At 43.8% G+C, this 16,544-nt stretch overlaps 6 protein-coding genes across 6 annotated transcripts; 3 read left to right on the top strand and 3 right to left on the bottom strand.

The window, feature by feature from the left end:
* Window positions 1-835: 835 nt before the first annotated feature.
* On the bottom strand, window positions 836-1,189 carry BYT42DRAFT_502768 (cytochrome oxidase c subunit VIb-domain-containing protein; the record flags this gene model as incomplete). The annotated part of the gene is made up of 2 exons (XM_051564853.1): window positions 836-922; window positions 992-1,189. 2 exons carry the CDS (start codon window positions 1,187-1,189, stop codon window positions 836-838), a joined length of 285 nt encoding a protein of 94 aa, XP_051420077.1.
* Window positions 1,190-1,650: 461 nt separating this feature from the next.
* Window positions 1,651-3,174, bottom strand: BYT42DRAFT_502630 (putative sodium bile acid cotransporter; the record flags this gene model as incomplete). Its single annotated transcript, XM_051564841.1, has 4 exons — window positions 1,651-1,926; window positions 2,004-2,503; window positions 2,581-2,856; window positions 2,958-3,174. The coding sequence occupies 4 exons, from the start codon at window positions 3,172-3,174 to the stop codon at window positions 1,651-1,653; spliced, it is 1,269 nt and encodes a 422-aa protein (XP_051420076.1).
* Window positions 3,175-6,069: 2,895 nt separating this feature from the next.
* On the bottom strand, window positions 6,070-6,491 carry BYT42DRAFT_647741 (uncharacterized protein; the record flags this gene model as incomplete). The annotated part of the gene is made up of 3 exons (XM_051572717.1): window positions 6,466-6,491; window positions 6,320-6,403; window positions 6,070-6,264 (listed from the first exon to the last, which is right to left on the bottom strand). Exons 2-3 carry the CDS (start codon window positions 6,359-6,361, stop codon window positions 6,070-6,072), a joined length of 237 nt encoding a protein of 78 aa, XP_051420075.1. The 5' UTR covers window positions 6,362-6,403; window positions 6,466-6,491.
* Window positions 6,492-8,969: 2,478 nt separating this feature from the next.
* Window positions 8,970-10,443, top strand: BYT42DRAFT_502670 (dihydrouridine synthase-domain-containing protein; the record flags this gene model as incomplete). Its single annotated transcript, XM_051564846.1, has 3 exons — window positions 8,970-9,227; window positions 9,323-10,120; window positions 10,186-10,443. 3 exons carry the CDS (start codon window positions 8,970-8,972, stop codon window positions 10,441-10,443), a joined length of 1,314 nt encoding a protein of 437 aa, XP_051420074.1.
* A 712-nt stretch (window positions 10,444-11,155) lies between these two features.
* On the top strand, window positions 11,156-13,529 carry BYT42DRAFT_582607 (uncharacterized protein). Its single transcript, XM_051569704.1, has 3 exons — window positions 11,156-11,636; window positions 11,704-11,798; window positions 11,891-13,529. Exons 1-3 carry the CDS (start codon window positions 11,263-11,265, stop codon window positions 13,318-13,320), a joined length of 1,899 nt encoding a protein of 632 aa, XP_051420073.1. The 5' UTR covers window positions 11,156-11,262; the 3' UTR covers window positions 13,321-13,529.
* Window positions 13,530-13,620: 91 nt separating this feature from the next.
* On the top strand, window positions 13,621-16,160 carry BYT42DRAFT_647738 (uncharacterized protein). Its single transcript, XM_051572716.1, has 5 exons — window positions 13,621-13,751; window positions 13,822-13,842; window positions 13,917-14,143; window positions 14,204-14,298; window positions 14,377-16,160. Exons 1-5 carry the CDS (start codon window positions 13,674-13,676, stop codon window positions 15,759-15,761), a joined length of 1,806 nt encoding a protein of 601 aa, XP_051420072.1. The 5' UTR covers window positions 13,621-13,673; the 3' UTR covers window positions 15,762-16,160.
* The last annotated feature ends 384 nt before the right edge of the window (window positions 16,161-16,544 follow it).

Here is a 16,544-nt window from a genome sequence, read left to right as displayed (position 1 = left end):
CAATCAGGTTACAAACAAGTTGTTCACGTCCATGGTTGAACAACTCTGGACTAAAAGTAATTTGACCGATTAAGTCGTACCAAGCAAAGAGTGTCCAAAATCTGGCTATGCTATGATGCGGCATGATTGAAAACGGACAGGGTTGCTGAGAAGTTGGGGCGAGGAGCGGCGACAAGACCAACAATCCGACTACGTGAAGTGTGGTAGACGATCTTCTAATGCTTTTGATATGGATGACCGGGGAAACATAAGCCAAGTATCAGTTAAAGAAAAATGGCTCAGCAAACAATACTCGGATCATTGAATTCTCTTTCAAAACTATGCCTTGACCAGAAAGTGAATAATAGGGCAGCTCGTCACAGATTACTCTATCCCAACCCCTGCCATGGCAATATTTGAAACCAAGCTTGATTCAAGCAAGGGGCGATTGATGGGAACATGAACAATGTAAGCATGGAGCATCAAGGGAATCGTAAGATAAAGAAGCATTGAAACACATATCTTTGTGGAGTGATGGATGCATCCCTTTGGACATCTCCCTTTTTTTTTTTGTCATGCATGCATCATAGAGGAACAAGGGAGAAGACATCCGAAAATATGTTTCCATTGATGTATGGAAGGACAGACCTGGAAGCATTTTTCCCCTGATTTATCAATGCAACGATGCATCGATCACAGCTGTCATCCGCACGTCATATTTGGAAATAAAATACCATCCACCTCACCCAGTGGCAATTCCATAAACTGAGTAGTAGTACGAGTTGAAAAAGAAAAAGTTTTACTGCTAATTACTGAGCTGGAAAAAGTGACATTAAAAAAGAAAGGTTTCTATGGATTACTTCTTTCCTGATTGTTGTTGGGAAAATTCGAGGTATCGTTTCTGTTGCACGTCGAGCACTCGTCGCTTGTTAAAGTATTCAACCTACCGTAAAAACATGTAATGATGAGCTCTCTTGTTGAAAAGATTACCTAGCAAGCAGCAAGGACTTACCCAGCTTGCCATGCAATCGTCTTCGTATTTCTTCTTCTTTTCCAGACATGCTTGCGCCTTTTCAGGCGATTTCTCCACCACCACGGGATCAATGATATTCAATTTGTCCAAGCAGGCAAAATATTCGTCTCGCACTTTCCAGCATTGTTTACGTTGTTCACGCGTGGGCGGTTTGGTTGGTGCTGCCGATGAGCTCATAATGTTCAGATGGCCAACAGCAAAGCATCACTCTCTTCAATGGGGAAATCCAAATTTAGTTGGTCATGGTATGACTGTTTGTGACGGCTAGATTGGAGCAAGAACTCTGAAACTTGGTTTTTTTTTTTTTCGTTTTGATGATTTGAAAATGGCAAGGGAAGAACAAAAGCTTGGAAAAAAAATAAGAGTAATCTAAGGAATATACATTGAAGGGAAGAAAACAAAAACACAAGGGAATTATTTTGAAGAAAAAAAGAAAAAAAGAATCATGTATGAACAAAAAGGCACCTTTTTCGTCTTTTGGAAATGGATGAAAAAGAAAAATGTTGCTGGACAAGGGATAAGATTCTTAAGGAGAGCTGCTACTCTACAAAATATTTGAAAAATGAAAATGAAAAAAAAAATGTGGGAAAAAAAGAAGGAAGAAGGACGACGAGCAATGAACGTGGACAAGACTTCTGTTACTGGGATGCTTTGGTGGCGTCCATTTGGCTGATAATGCTGTCACAGCCTGGAATTCGGTCGTCTCGTTGACTCGGTAAAGCTTGTTGTTGTTCCTGACCGCGGAGCACCCATTTCTTGAGAATCTCTACTTGAATGTTGCCCATGATCAATTGTTCGATATGGTACAGTAACAGAGGCGTAGACAGCACACCCACGGTGCCAGGATTGCCATTCTGATAAAGCACATTAATCAGTGGAACTCCCATAGCAACGGTTTTTGTAGCACCGCAATACTAAATCAAAGGAAAACAAAAAGTTAGCTTGGTAAATCGGCGGGTGTCCATGGTACAAGTTATTTAGTGGGTTTTACCATGACAGCTACGGTGTCTTCGCGACTGTATCGAAATCGATTCACCCATTTCGGAGTTTTCACGCAACGTGGCAAAGGAATGTATGCAAGGAAAATGCAAAGAAGAGAAAAGAGGATGTAAAAAATGGCGTTGATAACAGCGACGATAATGATATCTTTGGTGGTGACGGCGGCAAAAGAGCCTGAATAAACAGCATCGGAAAACACGGACCACACCATGGCCAGTAATGCGATACTGCTGACTTCGGATAGATAGCATTTGACCTTGATCTTTGCCACTGTTTCGGTATAAAACCATTGAATGATCTGGCCAACAATCAACGGGGCCAGCACCGTCAAGCCGAGTTGCTTCAATACCGACACAAAGTCCACGACCCCACCCACTTGATTTTGACTTTCGTCTTCAGGTGTGGCATTGAGAAGTGGGCCTTGAAATGTAGATACCAAAGCCGGCGATACAAAGATCCCCAAAACGTTGCCAAGGGCAGCATTCATTAAAGCTAAAACAAAAAATAAAAAATGAGAAACAATGAAACACATTTCTCATGATTGTATCATCGGTGTCGCGAATAATTACCGGAAGCTTCGTTGCCTTTGGCGTTTTTGGTCATGACGACGTTGGAAGAGACGGTGGTGGGTGTGCTGGCGGCGATGACAACGCCAATAAGGATGAGAGAATTGATTGGAGCGTGACATTTAAAGAGCAAAAGAATGATGCCAAAGACGAAAAAGGGTATAATGATGAGATTAATGACTTGGATTAATACATGCAGGCGAACGCGTAAAATGGTTTTGGCAAGAATTTTCGTTCGAAGTGATAGTCCAGAAATTAAAAAGATGAGAATCACTGCACCTATACATTTTTTTTTTTTTTTTTTTTTGTGATGGTGAGAATGATGGAAATAAGAATCAAGTATCACGTTAGGTGATGATGGGTTACAGAACGAGACGTACCCCATTTAATGGTCCATTCGGCGCGTATGTAGCCCCCTCTTCTTGCAACGTCTGGTACTTGAGTTGCGAGAACGATGACAAATGCAAGGCCCAATAAGAACCAATATTTTTTGAGTAAAGCCAGTGAGATTGTTTTAATTTTTGTCAAGTACGCTTTGGTTTTTGAGGGGGAGTTGCATTGTGAAGCGATGGTATTTCCAGAGATGGATGCAATCATGGGCTGTTTTCGTGCCGATTCTTGTGGTAGTGTCGCTTGACTGGCAAATGAAGGCGAAGCTTTGAGTTTGGACTCATTCATCGCAAGTTTCAAAAGTCCAAAAAAGAGCGAAGGCGATTGTCTATGCTGAAACCAATTTCGAAAACCCATTTTATCGGTTAACGGAAAACGAAAAAAAAAAAGAAAAGAGATACACAATCATGCGATGCAGGTCTTTATGTCGTCGGTTTTTTTTTTGCGTTTGCTAGGGGTAGGTTTTTTTTCTGTTGGGGGAATATGAGGGTCCAAGGAAGGGAAGGGGGGGGGAGTAGAAAAAGAAAAAAGGTAAAGAAGGAGGATCTGTATAAGCGAGAGTGAAGGGGCAAGGATGGGCTACTTTTTTTGGGGGGGAAGGGCGCTCAAGGTATTCTTTCATTGGGAGAAAAGAATTCGGTCATGGTGGACCACAAAGGGTTGATTGCGTGATAGAAAGATCCATCGAAACTAATGAATAAAGAGTTTTGAAATGCTTGTCATTCGTTTTTGTTTTTGAATCAAATGAACAGTTATGGTCGATGATCTGTTATTTTGTTTTGCATCAATGGTCATGTTTCCACCATGCCAAAAAGCCCTTTTCAAGTATTTCCCCTAAAAGATGGCCACGTATGGTATGCTTGTCATTGTGGGCTAGAATAGTGGGTACAAGGCCGTAAAAAACAAACTATATTCTCAGGGATCTGCAATCAATTTCGCCACGGTGGCAATCGTACATGATACTGGCAATTACATCAATCATTTGTTGGTGAAGGTCGGCTTTGTACTCTATTCACTTGACCTTCCAAGTATTGGTGATAGACGTCTTTTTTTTTTCACGCTTGCGCTCGTCTCCATCAATATTGCCCCTTTTTCATAAAATACCATCCCCTTCTTCGTTAATAATATATCTTTTTTATTCCACTGTTTTCCATATTTGATAGAATCCCAAGGAAAAAGGGCGTCCATGCAAAGTATAATACTCCACCATCCACGGCATGATATGCAGCCATTATGTTCGTGCCTTGATTCTACCGTGAACTTTGATTTTTATTTTTTTTGAAAGCAAACATCTGAATCAAAACAAAGACTAATCACCGCGGCATCACTGCTGCACCCCCCATCCCACTGGTTATGCTTGGCAATAATGTGTTCTTTTTGTCACCTGTCAATGCAGGTTCTTTGTTTCTTGTGATCATTCTCTATCGACAGCGAGATCGTCGTCGTTTAGGGTTTATCCTTGCGCCCGCATAAAGCATACCGAAAAAGTGGGATGAAAAAGAATTTCGGCCGAAAAATAAGAGATGGAGATTTATCGTCACCACTTAAATTACGTTTTCAGATTCTTTTCAATTAAAAGAAAAAAAGATCTTACGAGAATTACGCCCGTGTCTCTTTTGATTGTTCACTCTAATTTTTTCTTGTCATATTGAAAAGAATGATTAAATTGGCAAGGTCTGCAGGAGAGGATTTTTTTTCTTTCTTTTTTGATTGCCAAGGTGACACCAGGTCCGAATGTTCCACGGTTTCTGATCGGTTATCACTATGCAGCAATTTACATGGGCTGTATGTCATCATCATCTTGGCAACCTTGGGTCCCAATTTTTTTTTTCATTATGATCTTTTGGTTGGAATGCCATACCCGCCGTGCCTCTCAAAATAATCAATAGCTCCTTAACACATTCAAATAATAATGCTAGCCGAACGATCAACGGTGTATCTACCTTTTTGGTGTCTGTTGTCAAAATTAAAAAAAAAGTCAATCAAAAACAACAACACTGGAAGATCTATCTATGTTGGCTCCATTACTGTAAAATATACCATGCATCATTTCGCCGTGATCCCCCAATATGGATATTTTAACATGTCGCCTTCCCTAATATTGGGAAGCAACTGAGATCATACTACGAAAAAAAAGGGCCTCAAACTAAGTCACAAGATGTCCGTTTTCCTCCTTTTCTTCCCCCCAATGGCGCCATTGGGTTCCACAGTACCGGATTCACAGACCAGTACGATAAACTTTACGGCAAAATATTAGGCGTATCGATCGGTTGATGAAGCATGAGCAGCAAGCTGAGATGCATGTCTCGAATGCAACATTCACGGAAACCAAAGCAAAAGGGCAATTGCTCGAAAATCGAACTTTCCGCCGGTCGATCTTGCACAACATCGAACTTGCTGCTGCAAGACGGCAATGCAGAGCTTATGTTATCATGCTCCGGCAGGGGTTCATTCTTGGCAAGCTCCACATTTTTTTTTATCTGGCTGCAAGGCATTACGACAGAAATTTTTTTTTTTTTTTTTTTTTTTTTTTTTTTGGTTGATGTTCCAACCGTTTTTCGACCTGATTCGCACGAGGAGCGATCGCCGCTTCGATTGGTGTTATTGATCCCTTGGATCTCGGCCAACAACAAAAAGTAGTAGCACATGTAATTCAAGAGGGTGTGGATCATCGCGAACCATTTTAAAAAAAGAGAGCCGAGGCGCCAAAAAAAAAGTACAAGTGTCATTTGGTTTTTTGGGTGCCATATTTTCCAAGTCTCGTTGTGATTCCCCTTAATAGACGCCAAGGATTCCATTATCGTCTATAGCTCTCGAGCAGTACATAAGACGACCATTTCAATAAAGACGGTGCCCTTGTTTTCCTTGTTCCTAAAAGCATGAGTCTCATCCTTTAATTTTTGAAAGCCTTGAATAAAATATACCCCGTTCTTAGAAAACGGGAGCCATCGAATTGATTTATCAGCGACAGAAATCCCGATTCGGATCATGCAATTTCGTAGAAAATAGTAATTGCCCATAAAGGCAGTCAATGGATGATAAAATCCTTTATTTATTTATTCATGTTTTTGACATGAGAGAAAGTGCCCGGTGGCGGCTTAATTATGCGTTGGGTCTCGATGGATTGCTCTCCAGGCCGTGCTCAGCGATAATGCTGGCGTGCTTGCCTTCGTTGAGTCGTACAATTGTGGGCTGAACCAGAGTGGACAAGGCTGGTTTCTTGATACCGGAACGAACTGGCTGCTTATGGTCTTGCTTCAGCTGTTCAACGTTTCGGATCGTGGCGCCACATGCCATCTTTAATTTACGATGAAAATGAGCATCCCGCAAACTCTCCATGTCATATACATACGTTCAGAGTCTTGTGCAAGGCAACAAATGCCTCCATATGCATTTCCTTATCAATGAATTCAGCCGGCACCGTCGCCCGCTATTCCTTTATCATGACATAAATTCCTTGGGCAGGTGATGACATGGTCCAATGCCAGAAAGCAGTACCTACTTTTCTTAGGCCAACGCTTGGTGCACTCCTCAAAATTTCGCTCCAATCAATCAACTTTGAGCGTCTTAAGTTGATGAAGCCTTCGCAGCCCACATTTTCTGGCTTGATTTGCCCGTGATAACACCCTGGTGATGATTTTCTTCGTCGTCGAGGGCTCCATCGTCGGGATCACCTTTGCGGGTTCCACATTCTTCGTAATGCTTGCAGGGGAACCAGATTACACAGTCGCTGGATCGTTTGACACTGAATACGATGTTGAACCTCCGTTTGATTTGGCAACAGCGTCGGGAACGGTGGCGGTTCAATGAATATTCGTGTAGGACAAATACACCAGTGATGTAAGAGGCGTTGGTCGGGATGATAGTGGCCAAAAGGAACAGAAAAGATCTCATCTTTACGCGTCAGCCCTCCAATTTTCAAAGCGGACGTCACCCTAATCGATTTTGGAGTGCACCCAAGTATAGGCATTTTTATAAAGCAGTGCATTAGCTTAAAGAAGTGTATCCTAAGATGGGCGTGAATGAAATGCATCGACTTCTGAAAAATGACGAGAATGATGCTTGAGGAAATTATATCATAAAGCTATGTGCATGTAACAATTGCAGTATGACAGGGTTCCACGGGTTGCCTGGACACCGAACCCAAAACTACTGTTCCTACAAGCTAAAGAAAGAAAATATCATTAGTTCACCAGTTATCAAAACGACAAGTATTGCAAGAGAAATTGGTCGCTTCCCACTCCAGGCTGGCTTGCAAAAATGCTACTAGGATCCTGAACCTTTCTCTGAACGTTGGTTTCAACGTAGGGCAGGGTTAATGTGTAAACTGCCATCATGTTTTTCTTGCACGATGATATATTATCTTCAAAAAACCATGCAAAGTGCGAGGCGGAAATGACAGAAAGAGAGAACACAAAAACAACTAAATCAACTTCACTTCAATCCACACCAAAATCAATTAGCATGACACAATTTGGAATGCTGACGCGTGGACTGAAACCTTTCTTTTCTTTCTGACCACCATCTACTTGACCTGACCAACATCTCTTACATCACTGCTGCGGTTGAAACCTTTCAACAGCCTTGTGCAAGTGACTGAAAACGGTGTATTTGTCCTACACGAATATCATTGAACCGCCACCGTTCCCGACGCTGTTGCCAAATCAAACGGAGGTTCAACATCGTATTCAGTGTCAAACGATCCAGCGACTGTGTAATCTGGTTCCCCTGCAAGCATTACGAAGAATGTGGAACCCGCAAAGGTGATCCCGACGATGGAGCCCTCGACAACGAAGAAAACTTCAAGGCAGCGTGTTATCACGGGCATATCAAACCAGAAGATTAGGCGCACCAAGTGTGGGCCTGTCTTTCGGGTTGACGGACTACCCCCATCCGTCATAAACTCCTCTTCCCTTGGTTATTGGAATGAACGAAAAACATTACCAAGCGAGCTTTGACAGCTCTTGGAAAACAAGCTAAATCTCAAAGGTAAAAATAACTGCTGCCAAAAAAAAAAAAAAAGAGACCCGTATTCAGTTTACCATTTGAAAATGTAGACTTTTGGGAACAAGAACCCCGCGATTGGACAAGCTTGAACTCTGTGCAACACCTTGTCTTGCATGGCCCAGCTGTGATTCGACGCAAGGCGTCAGAGAGGATGATGAAAGACGCAAAGACGATCACGAAGCATGTGGTCGCTGGAACTATTGCGGAAACGATGGCCAAAAACCTTGCGACATAAAACAAAACGGGGTCGCGCCATGGTTTTTCTTCTGTAGCTATTAAATTGGTTTGCAGTGCAAAGCAAGTCAGGGATTATTCAAGAACTTCTTTGACCATTATGCGAAGCAAATATCGCAAGCATCACAGAAGACTCGATTGGCAAAGGTAAAATATTCGCTGCTCATGCCACTGCAGGCTTACCCATGAATACTCTGGTTTAAATGCGCTTCCAAACTGCCAGGACCAAAGAAGCAGCCCAGAACAAGGAAAATGAAGTCAAGCATAAAGCTAGCCATGGTGAGCCTTCCAAGTCAAGGAAGCGGCAGCAACTTCAAATCATTGGGCAATGTTCGTCATTCAGACGCGGAGGATGAGGACGTGTGGATGCTTTGGAGAACCTTTTGGACGACCAATACGCCGTGATCCATCCTTTGCTTGGGCGAGCTTCTCATATGACGCTCGCTCCAAATTAAAAATTTTGGACTTGCTGTCCCTTACAAAAAAATAAATAAAAATAAAAAAAATCGCTCTGTATTAATGCTGAGAGGTGGAAATGGTGCTTCTTATTGGTTCAGCCATGGATCGTTAACGTTTCTTTTTCATACTGGAAGACCCCACTCGTTTGGTTTTTCACAGCCCGCAAAATTCATTGGTGCTGTGTGACGGTGTCATTTGTCCAAATTTTGTTTCTTTTTCGATCCGAGATTAAAGTTTTTTTTTTTTTGGAGCTCCTTTCAAGTACTACTTTTTTCTATTCACCTCTTGCAATTCAAGGCACCATGTCTCCCGCACCCGTGAGCCGTAAACTGGAAGGATACGAATTTTTTCGGCAGACATTACGCTCGCCTCGTCATGTCATGGCGCCCATGGTGGATCAGTCCGAACAAGCATGGCGAATCCTCGGTCGTCGTTACGGCACTCACGTTTGTTATACACCCATGTTTCACGCCAAGCTCTTTAGCGATCCTGCACAAGGTCATAAATACCGTGCCGAGCAATGGTCCACGGACGAAAATGACCGTCCTCTCGTTGTGCAGGTAAAAGAAAAAGAAGAGTTTGGTCTGTCCAACTCCGTAAAAGAAGTTCCTGAAATCGATCAAGGTACTGATGACTGTTTTTGTTCTTATCATAGTTCTGTGCCAATGATCCCGAAATCTTACTACGAGCGGCTAAATTGGTGGAAAACGATTGCGATGCGGTAGATTTGAATTTGGGATGTCCTCAGCACATCGCTAAACGAGGTCATTATGGATCGTATCTTCAGGACGAGTGGGAATTGATCCGCAAAATGGTGTCGTTGCTTCATGCCGAACTCGCTGTGCCTGTGACGGTTAAGATTCGCGTCTTTGAATCAGTGGAAAAGACAGTGGAATATGCAAAGATGATCGAAGCTGCGGGCGCTCAAATGTTGACGGTGCACGGACGTTTACGAGAACAAAAGGGTCATAATACCGGATTAGCGGACTGGGACAAAATCAAGGCCGTCAAGGAAGCCGTTTCCATCCCGGTACTGGCCAACGGCAATATTCTCTACTACGAAGATGTGCAACGATGTATGGATTACACCGGCGTAGACGGTGTGATGAGTGCGGAAGGAAGTTTATACAATCCGGCCATTTTCGCTCAGCGCGATATGCCGCCTTGCACCTGGGAAATGGCTCAAGAGTATCTGGAAATTTGCCGTGATCTCTGCCCTACTCGCTCCGGCATTATAAAAGCCCATCTCTTCAAATTATTCCACTGCAGTCTTCCCCATCACACCGATTTACGAGCTCGACTGGGTAAAGCTACCACATTTGACGAATTATGGGGTATCACCATGGATTTGAAAGAACGTTTGGAGCAAGATCGCGAACGGATCGGAGAACAAGAACTGAATGGTCAAGCCGATGAAGCCGGTATCCGCAAATACGGTCATTGGCGATGCCAGGTAAGTTTTTTATCCTACGTATGTGGCCCTATGCATGATGCTAAATCTCTTCTTTTTTTCAATAGCCCTACTTCCGTCCCAAATTACCTCCACCCACCGAAAAATCAAAGAAAGAAAAGAAGGCCGAAGCAATGAAACGCAAACAAGAGGAAGTGAGCGAAACTGCTACCAGTGAAGCGCCCGCCGATGCTGTTATCGAGCCTGCGGCAAAAAAGTTAAAGGAGGAACAGGCTTGCGAAAGTAATGCCACTGCAGCTGCTGTTACGGAGCCAGCTGCTGAAAGCGTCAGTGAGACTATCAGTACGGAACAAGCCACGAACTAGAATTTTATTTATACCACTATCAGTTACAATGCACATTTTATATTTGATTGAAAAAATAAATTACCTCATAATACACGTATGATCAACTGTTCAGACCGTCATCTGGTGCTTTGGCGATTGCGCTTAAAATTCGGTATCATAACCGAGTTGTGGATTCAGGAACTGCATGCTTCATATTCTTTTACCATTATCCGTTGCGCCATGACTCACCTTTTGAAGAGTAAGAGTCATGGTTTACATTTTCATTACCGGACTGGTGGGCAAAAAGTGAATGCATGGTGGGTAAAATCGCCACTTGACGAAAAATGCTGCTGGAGCGACGCTTCGCATTTTTATGGATTCAGCGCCATGAGACTGTTTCAACCTATTGTGACATGAAGGACATTATCTCTTGGATCCTTCACCGCGCTGTTCTTTATCTTTTATTTTGAGACGTCGACCTTTTTTATTTGTATTTCAGCACAGACATCCGAAGGATGAATAGGCATGGTTTGTTAAGCGGTACCTGCATGCAACTAGATAACGAGCGATCACGTAAAGTTAATCTTGCAGATGATCTTCATCGACATGTAGCGGCACCGCATAAGCTGAGATTTTTTTTTCCAGTACCACATTGAAAATAGGATCGTTGCATTTGCCTTTTATAGCCGTGCATAGCCACACACGTTCATAAATTACTTCGTTCTTTCAATTTTTTTTTGCAAATCTTTGATTTTGTTCAACCTCAACGACAACGCTTTTTTTCTTATTGCGGGTTTTCGCTCTTTTTTATTTTTTCCATTCCTTTTTGAACCAATAGTTGATCTTGAAAATAAGTTGATGGGTCAAAAGAGCGACGATATCATGCTGGAGAACGACCCGCCGGCGTATCTGGATGAGGATCTTCATTCACGTCATAGCCTCACCTCCGGCAAAAGACACACCACCACGATCGAATACTCAGACATTTCCCCAAAGCTAGATCACCAACCACACCCGTCGCAAGGTAGCAGCACAATGTCCGTGCTACTTCAGCTCAGTTTTCCCATTATCAACGTCATTATCACTGCCGTCCTTCTTGGCGCTTTGATTTACATTTACACTCACGCCAACGGCCAAAACTTGGATTACACACTGGCGGGCATGAAAATCCCTACCATTATCGCCCTGTTGATGACCATCACCAAGATGTTTGTTGGTGGAGGCATCACTTAGTAAGTCCATCTTTCTAATTTGTTGGACTGATCCACTCGACCTTTGATTTTAATCTATTTGTTTCAGTGCTGTATCGGAGTACAAGTGGGTGACTCTGCAGAGAGAAGGAGGAAAGCTGGCACTGCTGGATGTGTATGATGCGTGTACACGTGGCGTGGGAGGTAAGCAATTCGTGATCGTCAGTCTAATAGGCATAGGAGAAAGGAAAAAACTTTAATCTCAAGTTTCGGATGGGTTGGCAATCCTTTTGCAGGTATCGTTCGCGTGCTGGGCGCTCTTCGATTGGACGCCATCCTGGTCCCTGCCATTATCTTCCAGTTTGGGCTGATCGCTATCGGGCCAGCATCGCAGCAGATCCTCAATACCCAAGAGATCGACGTCTGCGAAAAGGGCGGCCTGTTGTCCTTGAGAAATATCAGCAACACCGATTGGTCCGTCATGTTTTCCAACCTTTACAGTTCTCCGCGCGCCAACACAGGGATGCGGGAACCTTACGTGGTGGAGTTCGCGATAGCCCAAGCCGCCAAAGGCTTGATGCCTATGCCTGTCCACTTTTGCCCTCCGTCGGCCTTGAACTGCTCGTTCCAAGGAGTCTCTGGGTTTTACACCGTCGCAGCATGTAAAGAAAGCTCGGTCCAGGCCACCATCGTGGACCTCGACCATAATAATGTGACGACCCTCTTTGACCATTTTGGTTACAATCGCGTCTCCAGTTCGTCATGGTTTGTTGCCAGCCCCGAAACCCCGTCCATTTACTACGCTGGATCCATGAAAGGCCGCACCTTTTACGATTTGAACAACATCACCGCTCCGACGTCGCGCAACGTGACTTTCGATCCCACTATCCGTCGGTTGTATGGTGATCAGACGTTTGTCATTGTCACGAGCAAGAACGATATCAGCAGCACGTATGTCAAGGACATGAAAGATTTGACGGTGCAGGAATGCACGCTTCAAAGCCACGTCAATCGAACCACAATTGTGTTCAAAAATGGGACCGTTTCTCAGACAGACTATCAGACGACGCCAATGGTGATTGACTATGATAAACTCAGCAACAGTACATACTGGGACAAAGAATTCCGGACCAGTCTGCATAAAAACTACACGATGCTCAACGCGTATGCTTTGCAGCTGTCGATTATGAAGAGTCTCATTATCCATACACGGCCATTGAAGGATATCGCACTTGATTGGGCCATGTTTGACACGATCAAACTGGACAACTCACCCAGTCAATTTCTGCATCATGTGCTGCGCAACATTGATATTTCTACCCTTGTTGCTCTCCCGGATTTTCCCACCCTGGGGATGCCAGGCATTCAGTGCCAACGCCAAAGCCGAACGTACGCGTTACAACCTTCGGCGTTTTATGGACTCGTGTTATCCTTCCTGATTCCTACGATTTGGTGGGCTTGGGTGTGGATTTCGAGTCTTTTCTATACCAACGGTGTTTCACGTGGCAATTCCCAGGTCGCGCTTATGGTAACCGGTCTGACTCCCGCTTGCCAAAAACAGTTTGATGATCTATCGCACGCCGGATCGAAGCAAATATTCCAAAAAGCCAAACAGATCAACGTCTGGTTCGGCGAAACCATCGCTCACGATGGTCGTCCTGGCCATATCCGCTTCGGTCTGCAAGAAGAAATCAAACCTATCCGTACAAGACGAAAATCGTTCTAGCTCGTCGTTTAATTTTATCTGATAACATTCACTATATTGACTATACCTATTGATTATTTTGATTCCATGAGATTAAGAAAAAAAACACGTTAAGCCGTGATATTACATGATCAAACAATGGTATGACATGATGAAGCGGTTTCTTCCCCTTTTTTTCGTTATTTCATGTATGTTGCCTGGCAAATAAAGTTACACCAAAAAAATTCGCCCATTGTCCGAAATGGATCACAGTCGCACAAAGAAAAAAAGAGTGGATCTATGAAATCCACGACCACCGATTTCTCTTATTTTCCTTCTTCCTTCCCTTTTCATCCCGCGTGACAAAAGTCCATCACTCAGCAAACGTATGTACTATGCCTGACGAGGACACCCTTCTTCCACCCTACACCGAAGAAGGTGTTCCAGCTGATAACTCGATCCGCTCCACCAGGGTAAAATATGCCAATGACTTGTATCATCATTTTGTCTCACCATTTAGATCCATCTTTGCGATTGTTGTAGACGCCCACCAGTTCGAGCAAGGTAGAACAAAAAATATAGTCTATCAGTCCACACGCTGAATCGGCTTTTTTTTTTAATATTATATTCAACCTTAGTACGATCATGGAGACCATGAAAATGACTCGCATGATTTTATCTGGGCTCTGGGCTTGCCTATTTTGAATATTGCCATTACTTGCGTTCTTATCGGCGTGATCATCTACATTTACATCAAAAGTACAGGAAAAGACAACTCCTTTACCATGGCCGGTATGAAGGCACCTACGATTCTTGCCCTCGTCGTCATGCTTGTGAAGCTCTTTATTGGCGGTGGCATTACCATGTAAGACGTTCAATGAATCAACCTCGTTTTTTCTTTTTTCGCCTGACCACTTCTTTATAGAGCAATGTCTGAATACAAGTGGGTTCGTTTGCAGCGAGCTGAGGGTCCGCTTTCATTGCTCGAAGTGTATGACGCATGTACACGTGGGGTGGGAGGTAAGAAGAAAGAGAGTCGACAAATTAGATTTCCCCTTAAAAAAGGATGCGCACTGATAACCTGTATGGTGTCTTTAGGCATCATTCGTATCCTGCCTGCTTTGCGGTTTGAAATCCCCATTGTAATAGCCGTCATTTTCCAGCTTGGCCTTCTTACCCTTTTGCCCGCATCGCAAGAGATTCTCGCTTCCAAAGCGGACATTGTATGCTCAGACGATCCTTGGAGTTACATTCAGTTGAACAACGTCACCTCGGACGATTTTTCCACATGGGCCAATATCTATTACAATCCCATGTCCGTACGAGGCATTCAGCAATCGTTTATTGTACGTCAAGCATTTTACGAAGCCGGATTGAAACTTGCAGCGCGGCCACGATACCGTTGCGCAACGGATGCCTTTAATTGTACATACGACGAGATTCCCACACCGCACACAGTAGCCGAGTGTCAACTGGGTTCGCTTCAAAGCCGCATCGTCGACGTTCGCGGAAATAATGTCACCACAATCAGCGGGTATTACGGATTTGATCGTCCGGTAACCTTACTTGAACCGACGGCCCGTGTCCCTAAAGTGTTTTATGCCGGTTCCATGCTTGGACGAACGGCTTACGAGCTCTACAATTACACCGAGCCGATGCGTTACAACGATACATACGATCCTTCATTCCGCCAATATTTTGGCGATCAATCTTTTGTGTTTTTAAGCAATAACAACACCCTCAGTACATTTTCCACCAAGAAGGAAGAACTGGTCATATACGAATGCACGCTCCGATCCCATGTCAATGTGTCTAGCTTCATCGCCAAAGGTCGTGATCTTATTCAAGAAAACATAGTCAGTACGCCAATTACGTTTGATTATAATACTTTGAGCAACAACACCTACTGGAAGGAAGCTGGGTCCCACTATCCCACGAACTTTACCATGATGAATCTGTATGCTATGCAGCTCACCTACCTGAAAACGTTGATTGTGGACGGTCTCGAAGCTGACCTATTGTACAAATTCTCGACATCGGCCACACCACAAGAGTTTATGCGTCGAGTGCTTTACCACGCAGATTTGGCCGTGGCGTTTGAGCTCCCCACTGGTAGTAGTGGTTATACCGGTTCTCGATGCCACAAGACGGATACGTACTATGTACCAGATCCCAAGTCCTTTTACCCGTTTGCGCTGTGTCTGATCATCCCGTTAGCCTCGTGGGTAGGTCTATGGATCGTTAGTTTATATCATACCAATGGTGTTTCTCGCGGGGTATCACAAACCGCCCTTTTGGTGACCGGTCTTACCCCAGCGGTGCGTGATCAAATGAAAGGTCTGTCCCATTCGGGAGAACGGGCCCTTGTTCAGCGCGCGAAAAAAGTCAACGTTATGCTGGGCGAATCCCAGACCAACGGTCATCAAGCAGGCCACGTCGGCTTTGGTGTCAAAGATGAATTGAACTCTATACGTGCCAGATAAACCACATTTACTGCTAACTCGCTCCATTTGGTAATGAATCTTCGGATAAATCAGGACTTTTTCCCCTTAACCCTTTTAGCAGCGCCACAATCCATTGCTTTTAATGGCAAGCGAGAAAAAAAAACGCTGGGGTAAATGAACTTTGTGGATCGCAAAAAGTCTCTTATTACTTTGCCTATTCTTAGTGATCATCTTTTTGAATAAACGACAAGCATATAATGACTTCTACGTAAGAAACGTTATCTGTTAAGACCGGCAGGTCATAATGGCGGAGATTAGACATGCAGCAGAAAATGTGCTTTTTGATCTGCGGATCAAGGTTTGGGTAATGATTTCGTTCACAGCATTATTTCATTGTACCACCTATTTCATTGTATTACCTTAGAAATTCCACTCCAGCCTGCGCTGAATTTGCACATAACTAAAGGTTATTCTATAATTCGAGACACGATTTTTTCTGTCTCCCTTTGTGATCCTCTGTTTTTTCCTTCCCTTTGACTTTATTAGGTGGCGTTGCGGGCCAGAGTCAGCCAATCGAGCATGTCTGATAATATCGACGAATCGGTTACCAACGTCCAAGGCAGTGAAAAGCAAAGCCTGGCACTATTGACCAATTCATCGGATGAAAAAGATACCAAGTCTTATGACCACGAGAAAAAAGCGACTGAAAGCGACAACGGCAGCAACGACCAAGAGGATGAACCGGTAATTGGCAGAGAAAATCCGCTCTACTCGGTTTGATTGCTAAAGCGTTTGCAAGGGCGAAGAAAAGAAATTCTCCGT

Source organism: Radiomyces spectabilis (genome assembly GCF_025331425.1).
Source record: "Radiomyces spectabilis strain NRRL 2753 chromosome Unknown BYT42scaffold_12, whole genome shotgun sequence".
Lineage (NCBI taxonomy): Eukaryota > Fungi > Mucoromycota > Mucoromycetes > Mucorales > Radiomycetaceae > Radiomyces > Radiomyces spectabilis.
Note: the sequence above shows the minus strand (reverse complement) of the source record. Positions and strands in the feature narration are given on the sequence as shown.

Coding starts and splice junctions, on each gene's coding strand:
- BYT42DRAFT_582607 (XM_051569704.1), top strand. CDS start 11,263: ATGGGTCAAAAGAGCGACGATATCATGCTGGAGAACGACCCGCCGGCG. Junction 11,637..11,703: donor GTTGGTGGAGGCATCACTTA/GTAAGTCCATCT, acceptor TATTTGTTTCAG/TGCTGTATCGGAGTACAAGT. Junction 11,799..11,890: donor GTGTACACGTGGCGTGGGAG/GTAAGCAATTCG, acceptor ATCCTTTTGCAG/GTATCGTTCGCGTGCTGGGC.
- BYT42DRAFT_647738 (XM_051572716.1), top strand. CDS start 13,674: ATGCCTGACGAGGACACCCTTCTTCCACCCTACACCGAAGAAGGTGTT. Junction 13,843..13,916: donor CGCCCACCAGTTCGAGCAAG/GTAGAACAAAAA, acceptor ATTCAACCTTAG/TACGATCATGGAGACCATGA. Junction 14,299..14,376: donor ATGTACACGTGGGGTGGGAG/GTAAGAAGAAAG, acceptor TGGTGTCTTTAG/GCATCATTCGTATCCTGCCT.